This window comes from Pseudonaja textilis, chromosome 2, assembly GCF_049901715.1.
Source record: "Pseudonaja textilis isolate UNSWEBS1 chromosome 2, rPseTex1.2, whole genome shotgun sequence".
Lineage (NCBI taxonomy): Eukaryota > Metazoa > Chordata > Lepidosauria > Squamata > Elapidae > Pseudonaja > Pseudonaja textilis.
In genome coordinates, this window is record NC_141991.1 from 237,235,254 (window position 1) to 237,253,910 (window position 18,657).

At 39.9% G+C, this 18,657-nt stretch overlaps 1 protein-coding gene across 4 annotated transcripts in view; it reads left to right on the top strand.

Moving 5' to 3' along the window:
* The window catches only part of LIFR (LIF receptor subunit alpha), a 102,284-nt gene that overhangs the window by 38,755 nt on the left and 44,872 nt on the right, over positions 1–18,657 (top strand). For all 4 annotated transcript variants that reach the window (XM_087927370.1, XM_026715872.2, XM_026715862.2 and 1 more), the window contains exons 2-3: positions 7,765–7,913; positions 17,362–17,485. In XM_087927370.1, coding sequence (XP_087783496.1) covers positions 7,829–7,913; positions 17,362–17,485 — 209 coding nt within the window. In that variant the 5' untranslated portion in view covers positions 7,765–7,828. The remainder of the gene's footprint in view (positions 1–7,764; positions 7,914–17,361; positions 17,486–18,657) is intronic.

Sequence of the window (18,657 nt, forward strand, 5' to 3'; positions counted from 1 at the left end):
AGTCAGTCAGTCAATCAGAATAGAGCTAGAAGGTACCTTGGGGATCTTCTAATCCAACCCCTGCTCAAGTAGATATGGAGTCAGGTAGGAGTTAGGTGGTTTGAAGAGCATTTTAATTTTCTGAGTAGAAGGATTAATTTTATTTTCACTCAGAAAATAAACTGAGGTACATGTTCTGGTCTTGAAGGAAGTGACTCGGCAGTAAACTTATTTGGCTTATTTCTGAGCCAAAGCCAATATAAGCCATGGGAACGGATTGTCCACATCTTGTGGAACACAACATCAGTCTCTCTTTATATCCTGTAGAACTTTGATTATTATTGCTTGTTATTTCTTAGCCTCCCTCCCCCCACCCTACACACACCATTCTGCATGTTAATTTCTTTGTTAACACGCAGAATTAAAAGGAAATTGCTATGATTTCCCCCTTAATATTTGCTGTCATGACTGAGTCAGCACTGGGATGAGGTGGGGTTACAATGCTACATGCTTAAAATAAAATTTATGTAATCCATCATCTTAGCTGTTTTTCCTTTTCAGGTTTAACTCATTAAAGGCTATTGGCTGTGATTACAGGTGGCCATATGCAATAAGAAATACAGATTCTGTTCAAATAAAATAGGAAAAGGCTCTTCCCCCCGACTTTTCCCCTGAAATCTGGATAGAATTTTAAAATGCTAGAAAGCGTTACTGCCCGCTTCACTGCCTGTCTGGTGAAATATTTTCTCTAAAAATGCAGTGGGGCAAGGTGCCTAAATATTGTTATTCTTTATTATTCCAAAAAGATCACCAATAATTTGTATGCTGAGAATCAACATGGGAAAATTAAAAGAAGCTTGTCTTTGACTGGGCAAGCCATAATTTTCAGAACTAAAAATCTATTAAGAGGGTAAAAATGAAAGTCTCAACCTTATAAGAAGTAGAAAACGCTGCTAGCCTGATTGCTCAGAAATTAAGACTGAGTAGGCAATGTCAAATGGGAATTTTTTCATGCAATGAACATGCTTGTTATTTCCTGTTTTTCTTGGTTCTTTTTCTAAAAAATGTGAACAGATGGAGGAGAGTAAGGTCAGAAGACAATGCTGTTTTATTATCATGTTGGTGGTTTCTTCCACCTTTAACTTTCTTCCCTGAAATTTTTTAAATCTTGAAAATATTGAGAAACTAGGTTCCTAAAAGCTTTGCATTGTACAGTTCCATTTTAATAAAAACATTAAAAGAATGTTAAGTAAATGCAATTAATAAACAAATTGAAACTTAAATTGTAACTAAAGTCAAGCCCAACTAAAACTAAGTTATTGTTTTCAATTCAGTAAATATATTACTTGATGCATTGATGAGCAAATCAGGATATACGTAATTCATTTTCTTGAAATAGCAAAGTGAACTTAGAATGATATAAAATGAATATTCCACACATTTCAATTCTCTGCAGTCTTTTCTTTTTCCTCCATGGTTCCGTACTCCTCCAAAATTACCTTCTATGAGTTTCCGCAGTGTAACTATGAAGATAGTTCATTTTTTCTTTTGCCATTTTCTCTTAACATCTCAAAATTAAAATGTACACATTTCGTCTTAACCTTTCTTGTTGTTCTTGCAGTGATCTTATGAGATAGGTAGAGGGTTGAGGTGGGGCTCCGTAGCACTTCATGTTCAAAGAGAAAAGATGCTTTGGAATGTGATTTAAGGACCTGTTTTGTTGACAGTCTGTCAACCTGAAGCTGACCAGATGGAAGCCATATTGGAGCTTCAGTGTTGCCATATTGGAGATGAGGGAAAGGAGGGGGGATTAGAGATAGCTGTGGCCAAAACAAAATATTTTCTCTTGGGAACCAAGGACATTCTCACACCTGGTCAGAGGAATGAGGATGTGATGTCACCAAGCAACCAAATGGCACCTTGATTGGACCATGTGACTGATTGTTTGAGGTAGATGAAAAACATATACTTTTAATTAGGTAAAGACCGCTGGAACCTTTGGAGTCAGTTTTCACCAGAATTGTGCCAATATGATATGCCCAAATGAAACTATTCCCTGAGGGATCTACCTGCCTTGGAGTTTTGTTCACTATGGGTATATTACTTGGAACCCTGACACAGTCACTTGTTGGTGCTGTTGAATTGATGGCAAAGTGTCATCAACTAAGTACTCAAATCAATACAGCAAAATAACATTTTCAAATTGACTATGTAGAAAAGCTGCCCTTGCTTTGCTCATTTATGTCTCCAACATGCCCTTCAGCTGATGAGCAAATCCCTCCAAACTTATCTCGAATTGCAAATAAAATGAAAACTGGTGCCTAACCTGGCTTCAGAGAATAGATGCCTCCTACCTGTCCCCATGGACCTTTTACTGCTTTGGTATCACTGCTATTGTCCAGATTGTTTCTACTGCAAAATTGGTAAAAGCAGTGTGTTTGCTTCACTCCATGCAGAGGTTTCAATCTCAGACTGGCTTTTCCCCTTCATCCACCATTATTCAATAATCTTTTGAGTGCTCTGTATTTGATTCCAAAAGGGCTCTTTGGACAGCTGCATGTTTCTCCTAGTATTGTACTCCCACTACGCACCTGGCCATGACTTTTGGGATCAAGGTTATGTTTGATTTTTCCAGGTATATCGAAGTACCTTTTGGGGACTGACTCTTAAGTATTTTACCACCTGCCTTAGAAACATATAAATATGGATAAGTATTTAGTTGTTGCTAATGCTGATGTTTAACATGTCCCCATTACCCTGCAATCTGGTGGAGAACAGGTATGATACCCCAACTTCCAGGTCAAAAGTCTATGACAGGAACAAATAATTCTCTTTGTTCCTTCTCTTGTGAATATAAATGTCCTTCTAGAGAAGGAAGAAATACATTTTCTTCTTTTCTCTTGAATGTTTTATTGCATAGTTGGTCTTCTTTGAGTAGGGATTATAAATATCTATTACATATAAGTCTTCCTATTACATAGATTTTAAAAATGGTCATGTTATTTATTTAGACCAGGGCCCCCCAAACTTGACCACTTTAGGACTTCAACTCCCAGAATTCTCCAGCCAGCATAGCTAAACTAAATCAATTTGGGGACTAAATCAATTTGGGGGGGGGGGAGTTGTATTTTTCCCATTTTCCCCCAATGTTTTCAAATTATTAGTCAAATTCCTAAATTTAATTTTGGTAAATACTGAATATTATAAATATTTCTTTAAAAAAAAAAAGGAGTCGCAAGGAATTTAATTTGGCCAGCTTGTTCCTAATGGAGCAGAGAGCTTGTTTCAACATGCTATGCTGAGATCAAACCTAAATATTAGAAATATCCCCAGTCTAGTTTCTCTTTCTGCTATTCAAGTAAGCCACAAAATATGCAGCTTGAAGGATCATGTAGTGTAGCTAAATGCTCTTAGTCATGGAGAAGAGAATTAATGGACTTGAACTTGTATGTTTTTTCTCCTCGGGTGGCTAAAGACATTAAATAATTTATAAAACACCCACATGATTTATGTTGCCTCTTTGTCTTCTGACAACATGTATACATTTCAACCTTAAAAAGCTGAGCCTGTAGCCAAAAACATAGTCTGTTAGAAATGCTGGGAAACCCCAGGTGCCTAAAAAAAATTCATGATGCTCAGTGGTGTCTGGGGATGAATGTCCCCCAAAAGAAAGAAAGAAAGAAAGAAGAAAGAAAGAAAGGAAGGAAGGAAGGAAAAGGAAAAGGAAAAGGAAAAGGAAAAAAAAAAAGGAAAAGGAAAAGGAAAGAGAAAAGAGAAGAAAAAAGAAAAGAAAAGAAAATCAAGTTTGATCATGTATAGGCCAAGTGTCCTAAGAAAAGTACATCTTGTAAAGCTTAAACTTGTTGAGCTTAAAACTATTCCACAAGATCTTACTGTACAGGAAGTCCTCGAGTTATGACCACAATTGAGCCCAAAATTTCTGTTGCTAAGTGAGATAATGGTCAAGTGAATATTGCTCCATTTTACGACTTTCCTTGCCACAGTTGTTAAGTGAATCTCCACCGTTGGTAGGTTAGTCACGTGGTTGTTAAGTAGAATCTGGCTTCCCTGTTGATTTTGCTTTTTGGAAGGTCACAAAAGGGGAATCACATGACCCTGGAACACTGCAGCCGTCATAAATATGAGTCAGTTGCCAAAGTTCTGAATTTTGATCCCGTGACCATGGGGATGCTGCAATGATCGTAAGTGTGAAAAGTGGTCAAAAGTTAAATTTTTCAGGGCTGTTGTAACTTCGAATGGTCACTAAATGAATTGTTGTATGTTGAGGACTACCTATACTATCTTTTTCTCCTCCACGAGGTCCTGTTGTCTATTTTGCATCATCTCCATCCTTTGTAATTCTTATTTTGCTAAAATTTGTCCTCCAAATTTTTTCAGGGAAGGAGAGATCTATTTTTCTATTTATGTTCAACTTGCTTCAGATCTTCCCCCCCTGCTATTTTGAGCTTGCCTATTCTTTGCAGTTTCAATGATGCCTTTGTACAGATTTAATCCGCTCATCCATCCCCTCCCATTTGTGACTGTATGACTGTAACTTTGTCGCTTGTATCCTAACGATTTTTATTGACTGTTTGTATGATTTGATTGCTTATTGTACCCTATGACTATTATTATGTGTTGTACCTTCTTGACTCTTCTTGACTCTTGACTCTTCTTTTATGTATACTGAGAGCATTTGCACCAAGACAAATTCCTTGTGTGTCCAACCACACTTGGCCAATAAAGAATTCTATTCTATTCTATTCTATTCTATTCTATTCTATTCTATTCTATTCTATTTACACTGAGAGCATTTGCACCAGGACAAATTCCTTGTGTGTCCAACCACACTTGGCCAATAAAGAATTTCTATTCCATTCCATTCCATTCCATTCCATTCCACTCCACTCCACTCCACTCCACTCCACTCTATTTAACTTGCATATTTTTGCATCGTTATTTAGCCTTCCTGGCCTACCCACTCCTTAAACTGAAAAAGCTGCAGGAGAGGAAGACGATTAAGATTTAATTTAGACTCGAGAAGTCAGGGAATCTATGATGAGTGGAAAGATGGGTATTTGCCCATTGTTCTTGGCTACCTTGTAATAAGATAAGTGCCAGGGTGTTGCATCCCAACCGTGGAAACAGTTTTTCTTCTTAAATAGACACTTTCCCATTAATTGAAGGAGGAGTCCCTTTTGATTTAAGGCAGAAGCAGCACCTAATCTATTTTGGGTCAGTGACACAGTCCAACTTCCCCATCTGCCAGGAATATCATCTGGCTTAATTTTTGCTTGGTTCTGAGGGTTAAAGTGGTTATGGGCAAAGATGGGAGTGTTTTGCTTTCAAATAGTTTTCTGCTTCCATTTCATCCTTAAAAATTCTCAAACCCTCAACTTGAGCAAAATATACCCCTTTGAAAGTTGGTTAGTTTGCTGCCATGTTTTTGTGTTGCTATCTTGGGATATTTTGGGTGTGGTAGAGGAGATGCCGTGGAGACATCAGGCCACTGCCGTATGTCAACATTAAGAGAAGACTAAAATGCAGTTCAGTTTCACTGTGGGCTTGTGGGTTTGATGCTGCCAAAATGCTAGCTCACTTTTCCAACAATTTACAGCAATTACAGTTAGGATTCTGCTAATATCTTGCATTTATGTGTCTGTTGTAGAAGAAATGGAAATGTGCAAAATTGATGTTCACTTGGAATTACTAAGTGATACGAGCCAAATATGCAAAGAGGTCTAATTAAATCTGACTAAAAGTCTCTTGCAATACAGATAAGTGCCTGTTCTGTAGTCCTCTGTATATGTAGCGGGTCAAATTTTTCAACTTTCAAACATTTAAGGTAAAGGTAAAGGTTCCACTCGCACATACATGCTAGTCATTTGTGCCTCTAGGGGGCAGTGCTCATCTCTGTTACAAAGCCAAAAAGCCATCACTGTCCGAAGACGTCTCCGTGGTCATGTGGCCGGCATGACTAAATGCTGAAGCGTGCATGGAACACTGTTACCTTCCCATCAAAGTGGTACCTATTTTTCTACTTGCATTTTTTACATGCTTTTGAACTGCTAGGTTGGCAGAAGCTGGGATAAGTAATGAGATCTCACTCCATTACATGGCACTAGGGATCAAACGTTTAGGGGTGCTCAAAAGTTGTGACATGCCTTGGGATTGTAAAGATATTTGGGTTACTTTACTATAATTTAGATGTGCTTGGTAAATAACTACATACATATCATTTGACTTACAAGAAGGTGGTTCATACCATTTCAGTGAAAAAAAATCCATTATCATGAAAATGGAGGGAGAATAGCAATTATAAGGCACAACATCAAATGATTGTGCCAAATTTACAACTACAGTTCTGATAGTTCTTGCTGTTAGGTGAATCCTGCATGGTTGCAGCCTCCCTCGGTCACATAATCACTATTTGCAACCTCCTGTTTGCTTCCCATTGACTCTGAATGTGGGAAGTTGGCAGTGATGGTTGCAAATGGTGATCCGCATTGTTGTAATTACAAGCTAGTCACTGAGCACTCCAATAGTGATCATGTGACCGTGGGGACACCATAAGAGTTGGCACTACATGGACCCATCATAACTATTACCCAGTCAACATCATCATGTATTACTATTATTATTCTCATCTTTCCTATTAGCTATCTCCCTTTCTACTTATGACTATACCTTTGTTGCTTATATCTTTATGATTTATATTGTTTTATTTAGTTTTCTAGTATGATTTATGTTGATTACTTATTTAGTATCCTATGACTATCACTAAGTGTTGTATCTTATGATGAATGTATTTTTATGATGACTATGATCATGATTTATCAGTTATAGCACTTTATGTATACTGACAGTTTATACACCAAAGACAAATTCCTTGTGTGTCCAATCTCACTTGGCCAATAAAGAATTCTATTCTATTCTGTTCTGTTCTGTTCTGTTCTGTTCTGTTCTGTTCTATTCTATTCTATTCTATTCTATTCTATTCTATTCTATTCTATTCTATTCTATTCTATTCCATTCCATTCCATTCCATTCCATTCCATTCCATTCCATTCCATTCTGTGGCGCAGTGGTTAGAGTGCAGTATTGCAAGCTACTTCTGCAGCCAGCTGCCTACAATTTGGCAGTTCAAATCCCACAATGCTCAAGGTTGACTCATCCTTTCATCCTTCCATCCTTCTGAGGTGGGTAAAATGAGGACCCAAATTGGTGGGGGCCATATGCTGACTCTGTAAACTGCTTAGAGAGGGCTGTAAAGCACTATAAGCACTGTAAAGTGGTATATGTCTAAGTGCTATTGCTATTACTATTGCTATTCCATTCCATTCCACTCTACTCTACCCTACCCTACTCTACTCTACTCTTTGAAGGGTCATTGAACAAGTAGACATCATTGAACAAGTAGACATTACAGACAAAGACTGTCAGTAATCAGGCTTCTCTCCTTCCCTCTCACTTTGCCATTACTAGCTGTTGATATTTTTCACCTGAATTGGGCACAGTCTCACACTGTATCATTTTAATTCTAATTTTTCATGCATCTGCTCTACAAAATAAATATTTGAAGTGATACATTTCTTTTGTGCCGACAGTACGATCCAGTTTTTTCCAAAGTTGTTTCATGCTACAACTAAGGTTAATGAAATCGAGCAATGCAATGTACAACATCTAACACTTTCTATTCTCCATAATGCCCAGATATTCAATTAAACATACCTTATTTGGAAGATAAGCAATAATGATATTAAAATATTTCTTTTTTGTTATTAGAACTTGCCTGCATGAAAGACAGACCTCTTGAAGTGACCTGTTTTCCGTAGTGAATTGCAAAAGAATGTGGATTAACCAAATTCCTTGCTACCTACTGATGGTAGCACATTTATGTATTCTGAACCGGTTTGTCTACAGCCAAAAAGAAGGTTAGTGTGATTCGATGTTTCTTTGCTATTTACCTTCTATCTATTGTGACTTCTCAACAAGTTCTCTATCTCAGTTGAGGAATATATGGCCTCCAAATCTTACTAAAATACAACTCTCAGTATATTTTATCAATGATGGGAATTGTAATCCAACCACATTTGGAGAACCACAAAGGCAATGTTGCAACTACTGTAAATATTTTCATTTACTTTATTTTACTGGCAATGTGCTTGGGCTTGAGAAGAGATGTTTGTTCTAGGTTAATCCTAGTCTATTTTAAGTTTTTATTGCAAACTGTCTTGTGTGTCTTGAACATGTGGAAAAGTAGAGGCACAAGAGCCCACATAGGTTGATAAGTTGCAGAATTGGAAGGCGATGCAAATAGGTTTAAACTTGAAGAGAGATCACGGCAGGTGTCATTTTGCTTCCTGAAGCAGTTTGATGTGACTTAAGGCAGGTAGTCCTTAACTTATGACCACAATTGAGCCCAAAATTTATGTTGCTAAGTGAGACATTTGTTAAGTGAATGTTGCCCAATGCCATTCTGTAACCTTTCTTGCCCCATTTGCTAGGTGAACCATTGCAGTTGTTAAATTAGTAACACGGCTGTTAAATCTGGCTTCCTCCATTGACTTTGCTTGTCAGAAGGTCACAAAAGGGGATCATATGACCCCGGAACACGGCAACTGTCATAAAGATGAGTCTGTTGTCAAGCATCCAAACTTTAATCGCATGACCACGGGGTTTCTGCAACAGTCATAAGTGTGGAAAATGGTCATAAGTTACTTTTTTCAGTGCCGTAACTTTGAATGGTCACTAAATAACTGTTGTAAGTAACTGTACATGCATGCCTCTGTTTATGCAGAAGTCTTCAAACTTGACAGCTTTAAGACTTGTGGACTTCAACTCCCAGAATTCCTCCTCCAGTCATGTTAGCTCAGGAATTCTGGGAGCTGAAGTCCACAAGTCTTAAACTTGCCAAGATTGAAGACCCTTGGTTTATGCAAATATATGTTTTATGAAGGTGTTCTGAACACAGTTTACAGCTGTGCACCGCTAGCATGTGTGGTCCATTCTGCACAAGGGATATTTGAATCCCCTGAGCAAATGCACACCCGGAACACTCTGGCACAACATCATGAATTGATCAGGTCTCTGCTGAAAATTTGACCAGGCTGCATTGTCTGCCTCAAAGTCACTGAGCCATACTCTTAATTGACAGTGATTCATTGTGGTGGCCCAGATTAGATCTCTAGTGATGCGGTCAGGCATAAGTTAGAGGAAACATTTTAATAGCTTCCTTTTAAACTTTTATACTGAGATATAATCCACGGTTTGGGGGAAATCCACACAATGAAATGTTTGGTTAAAGCCAGTATCTGCGTTCCAACATAATTCTGGAACGCCTCAAGCAATTTCAACCAAACATCGTAGACAGATGACTTACCCTCTAGAAGAAAAATAGTCTGAGGGTAAGACACCCCTAACACCCCTTGGTGTGTGTGTGTGTGTGTGTGTGTGTGTGTGTGTTTTCCAGCATAACTCTGGAATGCCTGGGCTACTGAAATGAAAAGGAATGAATTATATCTATAGTGTCAAATCACAGTACTTTTGACTGATAGTGTGCATTGGATTCAAGTTCTGTTAAGATACAGCCTGTTATGCCTTAAAGTGGCTTCTACTGTACAGCACAGTGGGGTTGCCATGGTAATGGCTTTGGAGTACTCCACAAGGGGGCTCCCTCTGGTAAGGGGGATTGGTTCTTAGAAGAAGAAAAAAGCACCCTAGGCCCTCAGCTTCAAACAAAGAGGGCAGGTTTTCTGGTGAGGTGCCTGCTAATGCAGATAATCACCTCAAAGGCTGTTCCAATCCTATCTAACACAGGATTGGGATAAATAAATACATGGGCAACGCCGGGTTATCAGCTAGTAGTAAATAAATTCAGCATCCTGTTATACATAGGTTCTGATATTATATTCATCATGCTTTACTGCGATCTTCTTAACTTAGCAGCTTCTAGGAACTGGAACTCCCAGAATTCCTAGCTAATGGCCATAGTGTTTAAATCAGAAATATCCAGTCTTGGCAACTTTAAGACCTATGAACTTTAACTTTCAGAATCTCCCAGCCAGCCATGCTGAGGAATTGAAGTCCACAAGTCTTAAAGTTGCTAAGATTGGACACCTCTGGCTTAGATTCAAAGTCTAAATACCTGAATCAAGTAGGGGCAGGTCACTGTTAAGAGAATTATTCTATGAGAGCCTTTAACTTGCAAATAGACCTTCTTCTCCTTTCCCACGGTCACAATGAAGCATTTCAGAGCTTTTCCTTCTATTTTGCTTGTAGCACATCTTATGGCATGTATCCAAATCTGTAAAAGCCCATGATAGGTGGCATGAGGAGCCATTTGTGCGGGCATGTGAGCCCCAGCCAAACTTACCTGCACTGAGCATGCACGCACCTCCCAACTGATTTTCAGCCCATTTGAGGCCTTTTTTGCCTCCCTCAGGATTGAGGGAAGCCTCTGCAGCCTTTGGAGGCTGAAAAATGGGCCCGTTTCCAAAGGCTGCAGAAGCTTTCCTTGAGTCTCAGGGAGGCCAAAAAAGGCCTCAAATGGGCTGAAAATCAGCTGGGAGGCATGCGTATGCTCAGTGCAGGTAAGGGGGTGCGGGGTGATGGTGTTGCATGCGTGGGGGGGGGGGCAGGGCGCATTGCCTTCTGGGTGCTGGCACGTGAGCAGGGGTGGGATTCAAATTTTTTAACAACTGGTTCTGTGGGCGTGGCTTAGGTGGTGGGTGTTGCTTGGTAGTCATGTGACTGGGTGGACATGGCTTGGTCATGTTATTGGCTGGGCGTGGCCAACTCAACATCACTCACATCGAGGCACACATCTCCTCACCTGGCCTCTCATGACTGTGGGGATGCTGCAACAGTCGTAAGTGTGAAAAATGGTCAGAAGTCATTTTTTTCAGTGCCATTGTAACTTTGAATGGTCACTCCACACAAGCAAAGTACCAGCAAAGGAGGGGAAAAAAAACTCCAGAGAAGTTCCAGAGACAGGAAGTCTAGTCCTGCCAAGAATGTAATAAGGATTAACGGAGAAGCAGTTTCTGTAAGCAACACCAGAATGTTTCCTTCCTGCCTTCCTTACAAGATTAGGCCAGTAATTTCTTCTAACAACCAGTTCTCCGAACTGCTTAAAATGTTAACAACTAGTTCTAGCGAATAGGTGCAAACTGGTAGAATCCCACCCCTGCACGCGAGCGTACAATTTTCGGCATGTGAGCCCAAAAAGGTTAGTTACCACTGGTATAATCTGTGGCTTTATTTACAGCTGCTGTAGGAATAAACAGTTTTTGAGGGATTGGAAGCACATTTTGAAAATGAGAGAGCAATTGTGAGTACTTTTTTTTAGCATGGTGCATTACCATGCAGTGATCATAGTTCAGTGAAACAAGGCAAATTGCTGAAGGCCGAATACAATCCTTCTCTGTTACTCAAGTGAATAGCCAGACTAAGTGGTGATAAACCTCTTCTTTGTTTCGCTGTTTGCTTTCAGATCTAAAACTCAGAAGTCTTCTGCATCCAGAATGTAATAAATGATTGAGTTTAGAGTAAACGGTGTGCTAGCTAGACTTCGCTGACAAACAGGTAGTCCTCAACTTACAACATTTCATTTAGCAACTGTTCAAAATCACAGTGGCACTAAAAACAGTGATTTGTGATCATTTTTCCTACTTATGACCATTGCAGCATCCCCACAGTCACATGATCAAAATTCAGGTCCTTGGCAACTGGCATGTATTCATGACAATTGCACTCTCCCAGGCATTCAATGGGGCAAGCAAAATCCATGGGGGAAGCCAGATTCCCTTAATGCCCGCATGATTCACTTAGCAACTGCAGTGTTTTAGAATAGAATTAACAGAGTTGGAAGGGACCTTGTAGGTCATCTAGTCCAGCTTCCTGTGTAAGCAGGAGACTCTACTACACCATTTCTGACAGATGGCAATCCAGTCTCTTTTTTGAAATTTTCCAGTGATGAAGCTCCCTCAACTTCTGAAGGCAAAGCACTGGCTGATTGTTCTCACTGTCAGAAAATTTCTCCTTGTTTCTAGGTTGTATCTCCTCTTGATCAGTTTCCATCCATGATTCCTTGTCTGGCCTTCAGGTGCTTTGGAAAATAGGTTGACCCTTCTTCCTCTCTGTGGCAGCCCCTCAAGTATTGGGGCACTGCTATCATGTCTCCCCTGGTCTTCTTTGCTAGACTAGCCATGCCCAGTTCCTGTAACTGTTCTTCCTATGTTTTAGCCTCCAGTCTCCTAATCATCTTGGTTGCCACAGTTATTCTGCTTAACTGCAAGAGCTGAACTGGTTGCAATTCAACATGCTGGTTGTCACCTTTAAAGCCCTTCGTGGCTTGGGACCTGGTTATCTGAGGGACCTTCTCCTGCTGGTCACATCTACCCCTCCCATCAGAGTGAGGAGGCAGGGAGTGTTGCGGGTCCCGTTACTGAGGGAGATACACCTGTGGGACTCAAAAGGCCTTCTCCGTGGTGGCTCCCTCTCTCTGGAACATCATTCCCCCAGAGATTAGAATGGCCCCCACTCTAACACTCTTCCGGAAGGCACTGAAGACCTGGTTCTGCCAGCGGGCCTGGGGAACCCAGAGCGGGATGGAGCCCATTAAATGGCTCATGTGAGGTGCTGTCACCAGGGCGGGGGATGGGGGTGATTTTATTATATTAGTTTGTTATATGCCTCTTATTAGTTTTATTTTTTTTATATAAGGTTTTATATTCCATAAGTGTTGTGGTTAGCCAGCAGCAGGTGCAGATGGCTGAGGAGAGCAAGGACTCAGATGAGGGGCCAGGACCATTAGGGAGTGGACTGCTGCCTTCAAAGAGTGTGGGGGCTGGCAGCAGTGATGAGGAGGTTCCTGAGGAGCCTGCGCCAAGTGCGCATGCGTGCAGGATTGCTCGCAGGAAAGAGCAGCTGCAACAGCACAGGCGACTCAGGAGTAAGGCTGAAAGGTAATGGCCCCTCCTTCATGAAGATAAAAGCTAGCTGTGAATCAGACGTTCTTTGCAGGAAGCAAAGATGTTTTGAAACTCAGCCTTGTGGACATTACAGTATTTTAAGTTGGTATTTAAAGACTCTTGTGTTGTGAAATATTTCTTATCTGTGATTCTTGGCAGTCTTGCACAGTTTTGGCAAGGTTTGTGCTTATCAGAGTTAATTAGTTTGCAGCAGCCTTTTAACGGGGGATTTGTAAGACTCATTTAAAAGGTTTCTGTTCCCTTTGATTATTGTTCGTCTTATTGGGAAAGGGTTTGGGTCAGAACAATAAGCCGCCTTGAGTTGCCATATGCGAATAGGCAGAAATATAAATACCCTAAATAAATAAATAAATAAATAAAATAACAACTGTAGCAAAAGTCATGACATGGGGCAAAACTCACTTAACAACTGCCTTGCTTAACAGTGGAAATTTTGGGCTCCATTGTGGTTGTCGAGGACTACCAGTACAGTTAATTGAATTCTTGCAAGGAAAAATTCACAGCTCAATGCTTTTCCTGAACTGTGCTTTGAATACCGATTGTTTATCGCTGTAATAAATTGTGTGAGATCGGCTGATTTCTCATTCTTTCTCCCTCTTTGTCTTTTCTAAATAAAACAAATGCAATAGCTTCTCTGGCTCACTCCCTGCTTTGTTTGGCATTTGCATGTTGCCCTGCATTCCAGAGAGTAATGCCTAGCCACAGAATGAATTAGTACTTTGTGTTGGCTGCACACCCCTCAAGCAATAACATTAGGAGGCTCTCTCCATCCATGCTTTGCATAGACCAGAACTCAATTAGTGGATCCTGAGATACACAAGGTAACTTTACTGTGCTTTGCCATCTCATTTAGAACAGGGAAAGGGAAGCACTTCTGGCTGCTAAGCAATCCACATTTGTTACGGGATTTGGAATCTAACAGCACCTGGACTGGAAGGCCAAGTGTTAACTCAACAGCTAGCAAGCCAGTTTTGCTCTTATTGTTCCTTCAGATCAAGGGTGGGCTTCAAAAATTTTAGCAAAGAGCCCTCTGCCTGGTTGCTGGGCATGGCCATGGTGGGTGTGGCCTAGGTGGCCTCCTGCACCATGGTGGGGCAGGGAGCATTTTTGTCCTACCTGGGCTCCGGAGGCTTTCCTCGAGCCTCTGGGGGGGCGAAAATAGCTTCCCCGGGCTCTGAAGGCTCTCTTGAAACTGGAAACAGACCCATTTCCGGCCTTCCTGAACTTCCGGGGGACCCGTTTTTTGCCCTTCCTGAGCCTCCGTGCGCGCCCTGCACTTATCTGCATCCAAAATGAGCCACATGGGGTCTCCTGGGAGGGGCGGGGTGAGATGGGTGGGGCCAGCCAGGAATGAGATTTGGGGGTTCACCGAACTGCACAGAATCTTAGCTAGGGGCTATCCTGAGCCCCTGCGAACCCCCTGCAGCCCACCCCTTCTTGAGATACACAAAACACAATATTTTTCCAGCCTTCTTATGTACTTTCCATAGAAGTCTGAAAATGGCTGATGACCTCTTGGTGCATTAAAGTCAGGAGCGTCACTCAATGAATTGCCAAATTTTGAGCAGTTGATCCATTACATTGATTTTTTTCTCGGACTTAACTCTAAGAATTGTGAAGGAAAAATAATGTTATTTTTGTCTTGTTCTTGGAACTGGAAGAGACATCCACACCCCTCTCCCAAGTGAACTTCCTGCTTGAATACAGCTTTTCTTAGCCTAGTTGATTTTGTTTTTGCATCAGTTTCTTCTTCGTGTTTTAAAAATAAAGTTAAAGGGAAGAGAAGAGAAGAGCATGGAGATTTGCGGGGTGTGGGTGGGTGGGAAGAGTAATCGAGTGTTACATGAGGGCCAATGGTTAGCACATGATGTCCTCCTATATTTTAAAATGAAAGTTTCCTTTGAGCTGAGCTTGAGTTCAGAAGATATTTTGGGAAACATCTATGTAGCTTTCTTGGCAACAATATGGGAATGGTTTGTTATTGCCTATTGCTATCGAGTCCTTTATGCTTTGGTTTTCTTGATCTTCCAACTGTAACATGAGTTACAGGCTGTCAAATTGCAGCAAGTTTTGTATGACTTCCCAATTCAATAAACAGAGTAACATTCAAGAGTCAACCAGAACTAAAAACCCCACTGCCCCAAATGAAAAGAAACACGATACTTTAAAAATCAATAGTGCAACTAATAATTTAGACTCCACTCATGTGGAACCAGACCTGGGGAAACAGCCCCGTCTTAACCGCCTTTCTACTTGCCTTTATTAAAATGAAATGTGCAGGAGTTTCTGACATTCAGAGAGTTCACATAAAGTTGATTATAAAATACTTCCTGTGTTTTAGTTTTATGTAACTGTGTGTGGTTTATGATTCAGTGGCTTGTGGCTTGTGCCGCAGCAACATAATCAGCCAGAGTGTTGGCTTTTTAGTGATAGCATGTTTTGATTCTTCTATTTTTGTTTTTATGGTTTTATTTTATGTTGCTTAGACTATTGTGTCTTCTTTAGATCTAATTTCATAGTAGGCTTTCCATCTGTGAACTTATTGCCTCCTTTCCCCTAAGAGTGCAAGGTTACTTCTTTATTTTATCCCTAGACCAGGGGTGTCAAACTCAGTTTCATTGAGGGCTGCATCAGGGTTGTGTTTGACCTTGAGGGGCCAGGGGCTGTGGCCAGGGCCTTGGCCAGATCAACATCACTCATTTGGGAGTACTTGCAGGCAGGACTGGGGAGATCCTCATGCAGTCCTCTGCCAGCAAAAACAGAGCTTGGGAGGGCCACATGCAGCCCCCTCCCTGGGCCTTTTTCTCTGGCAGAGGCACCATGGACCAGTCCTTTGCTGTTTCCAGGGTGGCCCTACGGGCCAGATCTAAGTACCCCGTGGGCTGATCTGGCCTGTGGGCCTTGAGTTTGAGTTACCCTTAAGTTTGCCGGCCTGAAAATAGACTTGAATTTGAGTCCCCTAATCCAACCATGAAACCACATTGGCTGTCCATAGTGTGGCAATTGATTGCATTCCTGGTTTTAATAATTTATCAATTAATAAGTGGTGTAGCTGTTAAAGTGTTGAACTAGACCTATGTTGAAGTGTTGGACCAGGAGTCAGTCCAGATTCTAGGTGTATCTTAAGGTTCTCTGGGTACTATTGACCAAATTGGTAAAGGTACCTCAACCTATGTGTCTATTTCAAAAACTATATGATTCCACCTTGATCTGCTAGGGAAAAGAGAGAATATACATGCAGTAAATAAAGAAAATGATTTTATCAGCAGAAGTCAGTAGGATAATACGGAACTGTTAGCATGGTAGCAACTACCTATATTGCTGAATTTATGAAGGAATCCTGTTTGGTTCACAATGCAACCACCCTAAGGGAAATGTGGATTGAATTCAATGAAAAACTCTTGACCATTCAGTTATATACTTCACTTCAGTAGAGTGTTTTTTAAGGAAACTTAAAATAAAAGCCTTTTCTCATTATTGAAGGTTTTTCCCCCTTATTAGTATTTTTCCTGCAAGTTCAGGGATTGCTTATTTTTTCAGGTAAACCATGTGTTCATATATTGGGAATTAGGAATTGACCTAATTGTCAATTCATGACCAATTATTATGGCTTGAGAGAGAATGACTGGCCTAACATCAACTTTGATGCCAAGGCAGACTAGAATTTACAGTCTCTTGGTTTCTAGCCTGGTGCTTTAGCCACTAGATCAAACTGACTGTCTATCAATGTTGAAGTAGCTCATTCTGTTTTAAAAATTGAAGGTTAATTTTCTAAAAAGCTGATTTATTTACAGTCTGAAAATGAATCTATTTTTTTAATCATCATGATTCCAGACACAGAAATAATATATAAACAGTTTTATATTAGCTTGCTTATTATGGCTTCCTTCAAACTGACTTGGGAAAATAACTGTTGAGGGCAGTATTTTGCATTAAAGATCACTTGATCCTTATCAAAGAATTACATCTTTGAAAGTTAAATAGAAGATAATATCTGTAGCTCAGGATTGATTGAAAGACTTCACATCATTCAAAGTTCTCTGGGAAAAGGAATTATTATTAATCTATTTTAAAATATGTTTGAAATGTGAGATAGTTTGTATAGTTGCACCATTGTATAGCTCCAAATATATTCACTGGGCATTTATTTGATTGATTGATTTTTATCCTCCCTTTCTTATGTTTATAAATAACTCAAGGTGGCAAACATACATAATGCTCTTTCTTCTTCCTATTTTCCTCACAATGACAAACTTGTGAGGTGGGTTGGGCTGAGAAGAGTGACTGGCCCACGATCACCCATTATTGGTATCTTTTCAGTTTTCATAGTTTTCAGAGCATAGATTCTTGTAGTAGATGTTCATGAACATTTTTATTATGGTTCCAGGTTCTTCATATTCGGCTCAGAACTTGACATGTATAACACACAATCTTGGTAACGTTACCTGCACTTGGACTATGGATGCTGAAGATGATTCAAAACTTACTTATAAATTCTGTTACAATGTCAGGTAACAATATTGGTAACTTGTGCAAAATCTTTCCCAAAATGGTTTACTGTGCTGTACTAAATTTGTATCTGGAGTTGGTTTAAGAAAGAACTCTTTAGAGATAGAGCACCAATGGAGTCTATAGAACTAAAAGTTTGCTTTGGCCTTGTAAATAAACTTAACTCATTCATGTTTGGCCTCTGCCAGTGGTCACTACATATTTCTCAGGTATGATAGTGAAGTAGAAAGGACCACATTCTTCACATAGTATTATCACTGGTATTTTCATTCACAACAACACTTGCAAATGTTCTTCCTCAGCTGAATCAGAAAACAAAGAGATTTGTTTTAGTTAAATTTTCCTTGCATTTCAAGATCTGAACTATCTTCAAGGACCACACAGCAGTATAGTTCTAATACATATAATTAATCCAGAAGTTACTAATGCATGGTTTATTGAAGGAAGTCTCCAGGAATGAAGGAGAAGATATAAGTAAGGTTCTCATACTCTAGCTTGCTCCAGATGTCTAGACCTCAGATTCTGTAATTCTCTAAAGTTATCTTGGAAGATAGTTGGTCCAACATAACCAGAAATCTTTAATTTTGGGAAGCTGATGTACTAGAAAATGCAATAGGTTAAGTTGGAAATAGAATAGTGTGACTTAGAAATTTAGAACAAATGTCAACTTGAGGAAGTTCTTAATGAGATGGGTCTACAAACAAAAGAGAGCTTTTGGTACATTGCTTGCTTGCCATTTTAAGAATCAAATCAGTTGCGCCTTTGTCTTTTTAAAACTGTATTGTATCAGCCTTCATTCAGGCAAAATAATTCACACTGTAGTGCAGGACTTCCATGTTGTTGAATAAGAATTTCGACAGAAGTGAAAGGAATAATATCAGCTGGCAAATCCTTGGGAATTTCATGGAACATCTCAAGCATAGGGAACTGATTGCCTGTTGTCAAGAAATACAGAGAATTGTTGTTTGTTGTTAAAATAAATAAAATTTAGGGAAAAAAAGAAATATAAAGAAGACACTTGGTAATAATCTGAGATCTGAACAAACTATCATTAAGCAAATATGTCCATACCCTGGCTTCTTTAAAATCATAGCAAGATCTTTGTGTCAACAACAAAGAATGATGATTCATAGGTAAAAGGTGTTCTGCCTTTTCCAAGAATCCCGTGATAGAC